Source organism: Vombatus ursinus, unplaced genomic scaffold (genome assembly GCF_900497805.2).
Source record: "Vombatus ursinus unplaced genomic scaffold, bare-nosed wombat genome assembly UNPS02015255.1, whole genome shotgun sequence".
In the NCBI taxonomy this organism is placed as follows: domain Eukaryota; kingdom Metazoa; phylum Chordata; class Mammalia; order Diprotodontia; family Vombatidae; genus Vombatus; species Vombatus ursinus.
In genome coordinates this window covers 13,592,295-13,605,450 of record NW_020955033.1, presented here as the reverse complement: position 1 = coordinate 13,605,450, position 13,156 = coordinate 13,592,295, and the positions used below count along the sequence as shown (strand labels likewise).

At 36.3% G+C, this 13,156-nt stretch overlaps 1 protein-coding gene across 1 annotated transcript in view; it reads right to left on the bottom strand.

The window, feature by feature from the left end:
• LOC114031932 (beta-1,4-galactosyltransferase 6) overlaps positions 1 to 12,913 on the bottom strand; it is an 82,847-nt gene extending 69,934 nt beyond the window's left edge. The window contains exon 1 of the mRNA XM_027847150.1: positions 12,799 to 12,913. Coding sequence (XP_027702951.1) covers positions 12,799 to 12,913 — 115 coding nt within the window. The remainder of the gene's footprint in view (positions 1 to 12,798) is intronic.
• Positions 12,914 to 13,156: the final 243 nt, after the last annotated feature.

The window sequence follows — 13,156 nt, the reverse complement described above, 5'->3', positions numbered from 1 at the left end:
AGGTAATTGGGTGAGGGATACTAGCAGCTGAGGGGGATCAGAAAAAATTTCAGGTAAAAAAGTAGTGCTTGACCTAGGTTTAGAAGGGAACAAGATTCTAAGAGTTCATAGAAGTAAAGGAGTATGTTAGAGACCACGGAAACAGTCTGAATAAAGGCACAAAGACATGAATAAGTTGCCTTCAAATAATCTTTTTTTTTTAAAAAAAAAACTCCTAATCATTAAAGAAAGTTTTCATGTGTTCATTAAAATGGTCAAATATAGTTTGTAGTGGCAAAGAATTGGGAATTGAGAGGATGCCCATCAGTTGGGGAATGGCTGAACAATTTGTGGTATACAATGTAATGGAATAATATTGTTCTAGAAGAAATGGTGAGCAGGCCAACTTCAGAAAGACCTGGAAAGACTTATGTGAACTGATGCTGAGTGAAGTGAACAGAACCAGGAAAACATTGTAGACAGTAAGAACCACATTGTGTGATGACCAACTTTGATAGATGTACCTCTTCTCAGCAATGCAAGGATCTAAGACAACTCCAAAAGACACATGATGGAAAATTCTATAAAAGAACTATGGAGTCTGAATGCAGATTGAAGCATATTATTTTCTCCCTTTTTTTGTTTCTTCTTTCTCATGGTTCCTCCCATTGGTTCTAATTCTTCTTTACAACATGACTAATGTGAAAATATGTTTAATATGAATGTATATGTAGAGCCTACATCAAATTACATGCTGTCTTGGGGTAGGGAAAGGGGAGGGATGGGGAAAAAATTTGGAACTTAAAATCTTACAGAAGTGAATGATGAAAACTAAAAATATTTTTTTTAAATGGTAAAATATAATACAGTATAGAATTTCATATTTCATCAGAGAAGACAAGCATATCTTTGCTCAATTTCCATTCCCACAGCAAATTAATTCCAAACAGGAAATATTCTTCCCCGTTGCTGTTTATATGAAGACTGCAAAGCCCCTTCCTACCCCAAACTCTATGGCTCTCAGGGGCCAGGGTGCACTTGGCTTTTTTAAATTCCTTCATAACCTCGCCCCTTCCTACCTTTCCAGTCTTCTTACACCTTATCCCCCTCCACATATTCTACAATCCAGTCACTCAGGCCTCCTAGCTAGTTTTCAAACACAACTCTCCATCTCCCCAATTCTGCATTTTTACAGGTTGTCTCCTCACCAACACTTCACCCCCATGCTTGGGATGCTCTCCCTCCTTTCCTATGAATCTTCCTTGGCTTCCTTGAAGCCTTACCTCAACTCCCATCTTTTGCAAGAAGCTTCTGTCCCTCTTAATCTTAGTGCCTTCTCTCTGAGACTACCCTCATTTATTTTGTATATATCTTATTTATATATAGTTGTTTGCATGTTGTCTCCTCCCCACCAAAGACTAGACCTGAAGTCAAGAAGACCTGAGTTCAAAGCTGATCTAAGACACTTAGGAGCTGTGTGACACTGGAAATCATGCATGGCAGATGATTTCACAATTTCTTCTTTAATAGGAATTCTACATAACAGATGTTATTTGTACATTTGTGGTATGCACATCTGAGAATAAATCTGGTATAGTTAGAAAGACAACTGCCTTGAAGCCAGTAAGACTTGAGTTCTAATCTCTAACACATACTGGCTATGTGGCCCTTAACCTCTCAGTGCTCTTCTACACAATTCTCTCTAAGACAAGTGGCAGAGAACTAGCCTACACTGATACAGAGATCCTCTCTACCAATGAAATAGAGGTCCAATCCCTACTCCTATCCCTATATTCCTCTGACTTACTAGTCAAGATTAAATAACTTTAATAAAATTCTATTATTTTTCCCCAAAATGCAGCTTAGTGATGTCCAGGGGAATGGGTGTTTGGAGAAGTTCTAGGTGGGAGCCACTGTGAGGTTCTTCGGGTTATTGCATAATGATCATCAATGTAAATTGTCCAAGATGAAAGGAATCTCTTTCTAAACAACTGCAATATCAATTTAACCATTTGGTAAAATAGTTAACATGTAAAACCATTACTCTAACACATGAAAAGTTATATCATATCATATTATTTAACTAAAATAAACTACCATAAAACCCAGAGCAAGTATTATCTATAATGGGATAAACTAGAAGCCTTCCTAACAAGATCATAGGTGAAGCAAGGATCTCCATTATCATCATTATTATTCAATATTGTATTAGAAATGCTAGATACAGCAATAAAACAAGAAAAAGAAACTGAAGAAATAATAATAGGCAATGAGGAAACAAAATTATCACTTTTTGCAAATGACAATATACTTAGAGAAATCTAGAAAATTAACCAAAAACTAATTAAATAATTAACTTTATCAAAGTTGCAGGCTATAAAATAAATACACAAAAATTATAAATATTTCAATATATTGCCAATAAAACCCAGCAGCAAGAGATAGAAAGAAAAATCCATTTAAAGTAACTGCACACTTGGGAGTCTACCTGCCAAGACACACAAACAGAACTATATGGATACAATTAAAAAACACTTTTCATAAACAAAGGCAGATCTAAACAAATAGAGAAATATTAATTACTCGTGGGTAGGCCAAGCCAATATAAATAAAAATGACAATTCAATCTAAATTAATTTATTTATTCAATGCCATACCAAACTACCAAAGAATTATTTTATAGAGCTAGAAAAAAATCAAAATGTATCTGGAAGAACAAAAAAAATCAAGAATATCAAGAGAATCAAAGAAAAAAAAGTAAAGGCATCCTAGCAGTACCAGATTTCAAACTATACTACAAAGTAGTAATCATCAAAACAGTCTGGTACTACATAAGAAATAGGGTGGCTGATCAGTGGAACAGATTAGATGCATAATATATAGAAGTAAATGACCATCATAATCTAGTGATTAATAAACCAAAGATCCAAGCTTTGGGGACAAGACAAAAAATGCCTGGAAAACTGGAAAGCAGTCTGGCAGAAATTAGGAAAGACCGACATCTTTCACTATATCCTAAGATAAAGGTCTCACTTCTCAAATATATAGGTTACTGGGTCAAATTCATGAAAATAAAAGCTATTCCTCATTTGTTAAACAGTCAAAGAATATGAACAATTTTCAAAGGAAGATATCAAAGCTATCAGTAGTTGCGTGCAAATAATACTCCCAATCACTATTCATCACAGAAATGCAAATCAAAACAATTCTGAGGTACCACCTCACACCTACTGGAATGGCTAACATGACAGAAAAGAAAAATGACAAATGATTAGGGGGGATGTGGAAAAATAGGTGCACTAACGCATCGCTAACCAAGTTGTGAACTGGTCCGACCATCCTGGAGAACAATTTGGAACTATGCCAAAGGGCTATAAAATTGTGCATACCCTTTGATCCAGCAATACCACTACTAGGTCTGATCTAGCAATACCCAAAACAAGATCAAAGAAAAAGGAAAAGGACCCACATGTGTAAAAAAAATATATCTATAGCAGCTCTTTTGGTGGTAGTAAAGAATTGGAAATGGAAGAGATGCCCATCAAATGGGGAATGGCCGAACAGGTTATGGTATATGATTGTAACAGAATGCTATTGTGCTATAAGAAATGATGAGCAGTTTCAGAAGAACCTGGGAAAATTTACATGAACTCATGCAGAGTGAAGTAAACAGAACCAGGAACACACTCTACACAGTAAAAGCAATATTATAACAATAATCAATTGTGAAAGACTTAGCTACACTGATAAATTAAATAATCCATAACAATTTTTGAAGGACTCGTGAAAAATCCATCTCCAGAGAGAAAACTGATGAGCTATAAATGCAGAATGAAGCATATTTTTTCACTTTATATTTCTTGGTTAATTTTTTTAGCAAAATGGGTAATATGGAAATGTTTTACTTGACTTCACATGTATAATAATTATCATATTGCTTGCTTTCTCAATGTTTAGGGTAGGGGCTGGAGAGAGGGAGAAAAATCTGTAAATGAAAATTTAAAAATGAATGAATGATAAATACATTAATTAATCTTTAAAAATAGACCACTAAGTAGAGCACCAGTGGCCTTAAAAAGAAATTCAGTGTCAAAGGTTAAAAGCAACTCTGCCTGATTTTTCAAATTGAATTAAGAAAGTCAGGAGGAGATGGGGGTGGGGAGGAAAAGCTAGTTAATAACAAGATTAAATATAATCAGTTAAGAAACTCACAATAAGATTTCTCACTTTAAAAAAATCAAACCCTGAATGAACATGCAAAGAAGATGCTAAAAATCTCTGAATATGAATGAGTTCAGATTTCATAAAGTGAAAACAGAAAGGCACTGATCCATTTACTTATGAATTCTGCCTTGAATATATTGAAAAAAATTGAGAATGAAGAGAGTTCAGAGCATGGAATACAACAACACTGGAAAAACTCAAAAAAATATAATTTGTTTTTCTTTTCCTTAATAAAGGATTCTATCCAAATTTCAACACACTGTTAAAAGCATGTCTTTACCAGAGAAAGGGGGTATTTGTCTATACGAAATGAACCCTTCAGATTTAAATCAGTAAACAGACCGTTTAAAAATTGTCTACTTTTACTTTCCAGATTTACATAAGAATCAATTCACATTTCTCTGCCTTTAAGTCACTCTACAAACTGGACTGTACTTATAATTCTGAACAGACAGAATCAGATACAAATTCCTTTGTGTAGTATCAAAGTTGTTTACAAACTGACCCCTTGCCACCTTTTCAGCCATCTCACACATTACTTCTCCCATCTCCTGCACTCTGTGGTCTAATGCTCTACACCAGGTACATGGTACATCTAAACTTTTACTAAATGATTATTAATCAACTGATCACTAGAAAAATGCCTATGGTAATAAAATGAGCTGAGCCCTAGGCTCAAGTAGATATACTCAACGAACTAGCCTGCTTCTCCTCTCCCCAGGGAAGGAACCAGAGAAGAGATGAGGTCTATGTCAGAAACAGCATGCTGGGAAGCCCCATAAATTGAGTGTTAGATCAAATTAACCACAATTAGAAATCAAGTAAAGGTTCTTCCAGATCTCCTATGACCAAATAATTATCACTATGATCCAGAATCTCTTCAGAAAAAATAAAAGGAGGGTGATCATGACAGCATGACTTCTATCCTCTTCCTTACCTTGAATTTTAGTAATTCCTATAGTTACTTGAATGGCTACATCAACAGAAATCCAGAAGGGATGACAACACCTTTGGCATTGGGAACTTTTATCTCTAACCCTTGCCTCTTCTTAGGGTCAAAAGGGTAATACTGGCCCTAGTGTCCTCAAATATCTTGAACCCCTAAACACTCAAGCCTATCCCTGTCAGGAAGGAAAAGGCAGAATGTTTAATGTAGTCAGTGGAGCTATAAATTGGTACAGCCAGTCTAGAAAGCAATTTGGAAATGTATCCCAACATTTGTGCATACTCTTTGACCCAGCTATACTACTACTAGGCATTTGCCACCCCCCAAAAAAAAGAAAGAGGAAAAGGTCTTATACATACAAAAATATTTATAACTGCTCTTTTTTGTGGTAGCAAATAACTAGAAACTAAGGAACTGCCGATCAATTGGGGAATATCTGAACCAAAAAAAAGTGGTATATAAATGTAGTGGAATATTTATTGTGCTGAAAGAAATGATGAAGAGGACAGTTTCACAGAAACCGCAGAGACTTGTATGAACTGATGCGGATTGAAGTAAGCAGAACAAGGATAACAATTTATACAATAACAACATTGTAAAGTCAAACAACTAAATGACTTAAGAATTCTATCAATGCAATAATTAACCATGATTCCAGAGGACCGATGATGAAGAATGATAACCATCTCCTAATACAGAGGCGACTGACTAAATATGCAGAATGAGACACATTTTTGGACATGACCAATACGGGCATTTGTTTTGCTTGACTACACATATTTATTACAAGGGTATTATTTTTCTTTTTCAATTGGTTGGAGGAAGAGGTTGGGAGAGAAAATAAATTCTTGTTAATTGAAAGGTTAAATTTAATTTTTAAAAATAAGAATAGTTGTTTCATTTTCCATAAATTTAAAGATCGAATTAAATTCCTTTATTTTATAGACTAAGAAACTGAGGCCCAAAAAGATCAAGTGATTTAGCCAAGGTCACTCAGCTAGATAATGTCAGAGCCAGTACTAGGACCTAAGTCTCATGTCTACTAATTTAGTGTTCTTTCCAATGTGCTATCCTAACTGTTACCATGACTCAAACTAGCCTAGTCCACCCAGTGAAATTTCTGGGCTGGTGACACATGGCTAAGACGGGAATAATGGAAGATGCTGTTTTTCCAAGAGCAACCCCATCACCAGAACCAGCACCAGCACCAGCACCACCACCACACATTTGTCAGTCAAACATTTATTAAATACCTACTAGGTACCAGGCACTGTGCTAAGCAAAAGACACTCCTTGCTTTCAAAGAACTCATAATCTAATGGGGAAGACAACATGCAAAGAACTATGTACAAACAATCTATATATAGGACAAACTGGAGATAAACACTAGAATTAAGAGAATCAAAAAAAGCTTCCTGTAGAAGGTAAGATTTTAGCTGAGATTTGAAGGAAGCCAAGAGGTGGAGATAAGGAGAGAGAACATTGCAGCTATGGGGTACAGCCAGTGAAAATGCAGCACTGAAAGACAGAATGTGCCTTGTTCAAGGAACAGCAAGGGGGCCAGTGTCACTGGTTCACAGAGTACAGGGGGTAGGGGTAAGAAGGAAGGTGTATGAAGACTGGACAGATGTAAGGGGCAAATTATGAGGGTCTTTGAATGCCAAACAAAGGGTTTCTGATTTCCATAAATTCATATCTCCTTCCTCTGCCAGAAATACCAGGTGCTTGGGGTATCCCCTGCACTTAGCACAATGCCGGGCCAAAATGCTTATAGACTGTCAGTAATATCTCATTACACTCATATACCACAGTTGTTTAGCTATTCCCTGGCGAAATAGTTCCAGTTCTTTGCTACTAGCAGATGTTCTGCTACAAATATTTTGGTCAATATGGGACCTCTCTCATACGAATTATGCCCAATGGTGGAATCTATACATATTGTTCTACACAACAACAGTAAAAAGAAAAACAACTTTGAAAGACCTGAGAACTCCAATCAATGCAATGATTAACTCCAGAGAATTGATGATGAAACCTGCTTCCCACCTACAGAATGAGACATACTTTTTTGAACATACCAAAGTATCCGTTTGTCTTGCTTGTCTCTAACTATTACTAACAAAAAGAGGGTTTCTAAATGGGGTGGAGGGAGAGGATAGTAATAGTGATGCCCAAAAGGAAAAAAATTGTTTCAATTAAGTTGTTGAGTTTTTTGGGGGGGAGGGGTAGTTATACAGAGACAGAACTGAAGGAATTTCAGATGAAAAAGACCACAAACAAGCAGTGTGCCTCTGGCAGCAATCTATTGAATTTATGATATACTCAAAAACAAGATGTCCATAATAGATTCATGGTTTCATAAGCAGTCCTCTTTTTCTGTCCTTTATGTGTTAAAATGTTAATGTCTGTGGTATTTGTAAAAAAAAAAAATAACAAAAAATTTAAATTTAAAAATAAAAAGGCCTAAATTTCTCATTGTCATCATATTTCTAGATCAATTTATACCAAATAGCAATAAAACATACATACATATGTATATACACACACACATATACATACATACTTATATACAGTGGTTGCAATGCTCATGATTAACAATCTCACTTCATCTACTACCTTCACTAAGGATTCTTCTGCCACCCGTGAAGTGACTATGTTCTCTAAACTACATACACTACAGATCCAGGAGGGCCCAGTTTGGTTTGCCAGTAGACCACTGATTGGAGTTTCTGTATCCAGTATAGAAGCAAAATCAAATAATTGATTCCCTAGTCTGGGATAATATTCACAACACTAAAATATCTCTGATTAGGTAAATGTTTATGTCTATTTGTTTCTGTGTAATGTCATCCTATTTGTCCACACAACAGGAAAATTATTGCAGTCATTTGTAGAACATGATATATACAGGATGATTTGGACATTGCTCCAAACTCATCATGCCACTAGTCCAAAGGTTCTTAGCCTGGAGTCCACAAATTCCTTAGGGATCCCTGGGAAGATTTTAAGGAGTCTGTGATTTGGGATTGGGAAAAAAATTACTCTTTGTTTTCACTAACCTTTAAGTGAAGTTCAGAATTTCCCTCAATAATGAATTTGGGCAACAAATGTTATTTTGAGAAGGGGCCCATAGGCTTCACCAGACTGCCAAAGTGATCTACCTATTTCTCTCTCACACACACACACACACACACACACACACACACACACACACACACTTGAAACTCCTGCTAGAGTCTCAGTTCCAAGAAGATCAGAACCTGAGAGGAAGCATCTGTAACAGTGCCAGCACTGATTGAAGAAGGTATAGGTTGCGACCGCTGCTATTTACGTCAGCACTGCATGTAAGTGTTATAAGTATAGGAAATTTTCCATAGCCACGACCAGCTCTCAACAGAACTATATTAATGTCTAGTTTTTAAAATGTGAACTATGGACCACTTAATGGTAGTATGTGTCTTCATGTTATCCTGCAAACTAATTTCTTATAGTATTTAAGTTTATAAACAAGAAAATGCCTACATTTCTTTTGCTAGTCTGAATTGATAATTCGGGGGAAATGTTTTACAAATTACTTCCACAGCTGAGCTGTAAGTGTGAAAGCACATTAAGGTCCTTTTCCTCCCCTCTTTAGGCTACATATTAAAAATAGTAATAGGATTGCAAACCTCAGTTCTTTCCACACTTACCAGAATGAATAATCTCAGTTGCTTCTGCCTCTCTGATTGAAGGACAGGACAAAAAACTCCCCCCATACTCTCCCTTTATAGAAAGCCCAAAATGTCAGCCATTCTTCCACCAGCAGTTCTGCTTGGTTTCAACTCCATCATCATCTTCATCATGCCCCCATGCCTCATACCTTCTGGTATCCCCACCCCCTTTAAGGTTCCTTTTGTGTACTATCTTCTCCCATTAGATTTCCAAGTTCCTTGAGTTTCTCCTTGAGAATTTTCTTTTCCTTATTTTATCTCCACACTTAGTACAGAGCCTGGCACATGGAAAGTGTTTGATAAACACTTTCATAAAAAACCAATAAACATCAATAAATATTTACTGTATAAGCTCAAGAAAAATTTGTCCCCATAAAAAACAATGTCAGTTTGAGCATTATCTCTTCTACAGAGAAAGCAAAAAAAATAGTTCTTTAAAGTAGTTTAATTCATAAGCACATTTTGACACTCTCTCTTCGTAACAATAATACACATCCATCATTTACAACACCTACAGGGTCATTAGAAGAGAGGCTGTCTCAGTTTGAGGCAGCTAGGTGGCACAATGGATAGAATATTGGGCCTGAAGTCAGGAAAACCCGAGTGCAAATGTGACCTCAGACACGTACCTGTGTAACCCTGGACAAGTCACTTGCCTCAGTTCCTCATGTGTAAAATGGGGATAATAACAGCAACTACCTACCAGGATTGTTGTGAGGATCAACTTAGCACAGTGCCTGGCACATAATAGGCACTACATAATTGTTAGCTATTAGCTACTATTATTATGTTGTATAGTGAATAGGAAGCTGGCTAGTAAGTCAGGAAGACCTGATACATACTAGTTGTATGCCTCAGGGCAAGGAATTGAACCTCTCAGTGCTCTAGGTAACCCTCTGACCAAATGCTGCAGAAAAGGTGCTGCCATGCCATGGTAAAAGAGCAATGAAATCACAGTCCAGTCCTCATATCTGTAGCATCACTGCTGGGACACCAAATGAAGCAAATAAACATTAAGTTCCTTTGGGGCTTTTCAGAAATGTTGAAGGCCACCATTAATTATACTATAATATTTATTACAAACAATGCAGGTCATATCCTATAAGTAGAGTATCAGAATGATCTTTTACTACTGCAAAGACAGATCACTAATACATGAGTATAGTCTAAACAAAACCTGATATATATGTGTGTGTGTGTGTGTGTGTGTGTGTGTGTGAGATGCTAAATGCCATTAATGAACAGGGAGATTATTTTGACTTTACAGTACTGCATCTTGCCAAATGATTCAAAGGAACAAAATGATATCAATTTACAAGTTAGCATTTTACTTTTCTTGATTGCTTTTAAATGATGCTAATGACCCATAGAAAAACAGATAATGCTTTATGTATCTAATGAAGTCTAATGGTCATACTGTACAAGAAGTCCAATTCCAGACTTTGAACAAATATAATAATAGTAATAATAACAATAGTAAGCCTAAGTCATTTCAACCTGGCTGCTATAATTACTGCTACTAATGATTTTATAGAAGTGAATAAATTGATCTTCTATTGTACAGTTACACACATGTAATGTATGCTCAGATAAGGATGCCTGAATCTTTCACTAACATTGGTTTTCAGACCAATTAAATTTTGAAATCATATATATAATATTTTAGCGTATTTGGAAAGCCCTTCAAAACTTCTAATCAAAGGAAAAGATAGGTGCATATAAATGGTCCTCAGAATAAAGTATTAGGTTCAATCCACTAATTTTTGTATGACTTGTGAAGAACTTAAATTACTTCCAATAAAGCTGATTCCTGCAAATTGCCATTAAATGAATAATACTGTAATTTATAAGTCAAGTAATTTTTCTCTGAGGTTTCAAAGAATTAGTTATCCTCAAGAAAGAGTACACTAGAGGACACAGTCTTTAAGGAATCAGATCACAAAGCACAGATCATGAGAAATTGGTTTTTAAAACCCAAAAAATGACATTACTTTAAGAAAGTAAATCTTACTATGGTTTTTGCCTTATAAATTGGCTAAATAATTCTACTGAGCTTTCTTAACTGCTGGTGAAGTCAGTGCCACAGACTCTTCCTGTGATGGAAATTACCTCAAATGGGCCTGGAATCTGGTGCAGTGGATAGAGCACTGGGTCTAGCTAAAGTCAGGAAGACTTGAGTTCAAATCTAACTTCAGACACTTTCTAGCTGTGTGACCCTGAGCAAGTTATTTTACCTACCTCTACCTCCGTTTCCATAATAATACATCCCAAAGATATTGTGAGAATAAAATGAGATATTTGTAAAGCACTTGGGCACAGGAACTTAAAAAATGCTTTACTTCATTTTGGGGAAACAATTATTGTACTCATGCTATATCAAAATTCTTTTTTAAGATACACCAGATTTCAGCAAAATTTAAGGTTTCTCAGACATCAGATCTTAATATTATTTCTATCCAAAAAATCTGAACATCAAATGACCAAAGAAAAATTCCATTTTCAAGAATGCTAGTACATAAAATAATCTGTGCCCGCTTTCCATGACACTGCTTCCCCACTCTTCCCTACCCCACCTTGGCAATTACTCAAACCAACCAACACCTGGAGTCAGATTTACCTGAGTTCAAATTTTGCCTCAGCTATTTAGTAGGTGTATGACCCTGAACAAGTCATTGAACCTCTCTCAGTCTCAGTTTCCTCATATGAAAAAACAGAGATAATAGCACTTACCTGTCAGGCTTGTTGCAGGCATCAAATAAGATAATATAAGTAAAGTGCTTTGAAAACTTTTAAATCACTATATAAATGCAAGTTATGTGTTTTTTTAATTGCCCTCAGATATATACAACTAGAAACTACAATTTTCAGGATTCAACAATATATAAATTTGAGAGTTTTCCAAATGTATATGTTCAGATTACATAGTCAATGGTTTTTAACACAGATGATGAATAAAACAGAAAACATTTAAGTGAGAAATAAAATCAGCATTTGGAGAAATACAGCAAAACTACTTAAAATACATTATGTATGGATTCCCACAAACATTAAACACTCCCAGGTCCTAGCCATAATGCCAGAATGAAACAGCCCTTAAACAATATGGTTGACTGTCAACCAGCCAAGCTAGTGGAGGAAAAAACCCTAGGGAAACGATCATTTAAAACACTGAGTAGACCATTAGTTCTGTATATTAGATTCAATGGCAAAGAAGCATGAGTCAGATCTGGTCTGTGTCATGAATTTTAATATATCTGTGGTTTAAGAATATAACCTTCACTCTAATATTTAACATTGTTCTATTTCTGAAAACACCCAAACAGGTGGGGGGGGGGATCAATCACTTGAAATGCAAACATATTTAATATCTCCACAAGGAGAAGCTGTGCTAACTGGACAAGACAGACTATGGTACTCCCCTTGAAGTCCGTAAAATAGAGGAATACTGTCATTTGATTTCATTTTGGAAATTCAGTAAATATATTCCAAAACTCTCAGCTACCTAAAAAAAACAATTCCTTGTGGTTGGTTCCTCTTTTCAATCTATCTTACTCCACAGCTAATGAATTAGAGATCTTTTAACATTACTAGGATTATGCACGGAGCTGAGGTGATGGGGTAAACCTAGTCAGTACAGTGTTAACACTGTCATAAATACATAAAAAATGAACCGGGGCATTCACCGTGAAGTTGTGCCTATTTGATGACCCTCAATTTACTTACTTGAAATTGTTTTAGTCAGTTTCAAATCAACAGAAATGTGAAATATGCTATATCCAGTGGTATAAAGTTTCAAGTAAACTACTTCCTAAAGACCCCTTAGCTTAGTAATAACTAAATTATCTTCTCTAAAGAAAGTAATTTCCTGGATTTTGCTAGGTGCGAGTGTGTGGAGATTTATGACTCCCGGTCTAAGGAAAGGAATGCCTTAGTGCTTACCGATCCCTGGGGCCACATAGATGAAGTACAAACAAGACGACGAGAGGGAGAAGAAGAAGATGAAGGCGAGCAAAGAGCGATTGGAGACCCGCAGCAACCACTTAAGCAGAGACATCTTCCTCCTCTTAACTAGCCGAGCTCGATGTTCAACGATCCCGAGCACTAGGGCACTGTCCAGGCCTTACACTCCCATGAACTGTTTAAACCACCCCGCAAATTGCAGAGAGGAAGCCAAAGTCGGGAGAGGGTGGAAGCAGAGATTTGAGAAAAAGAAGCGCGGAGGTTGGGGTGAGGGGTAGATATAGAATGAATGAATGAATGAACTTGGCGGGGGGGAAGGGGTAGTAAGGGGACGGGA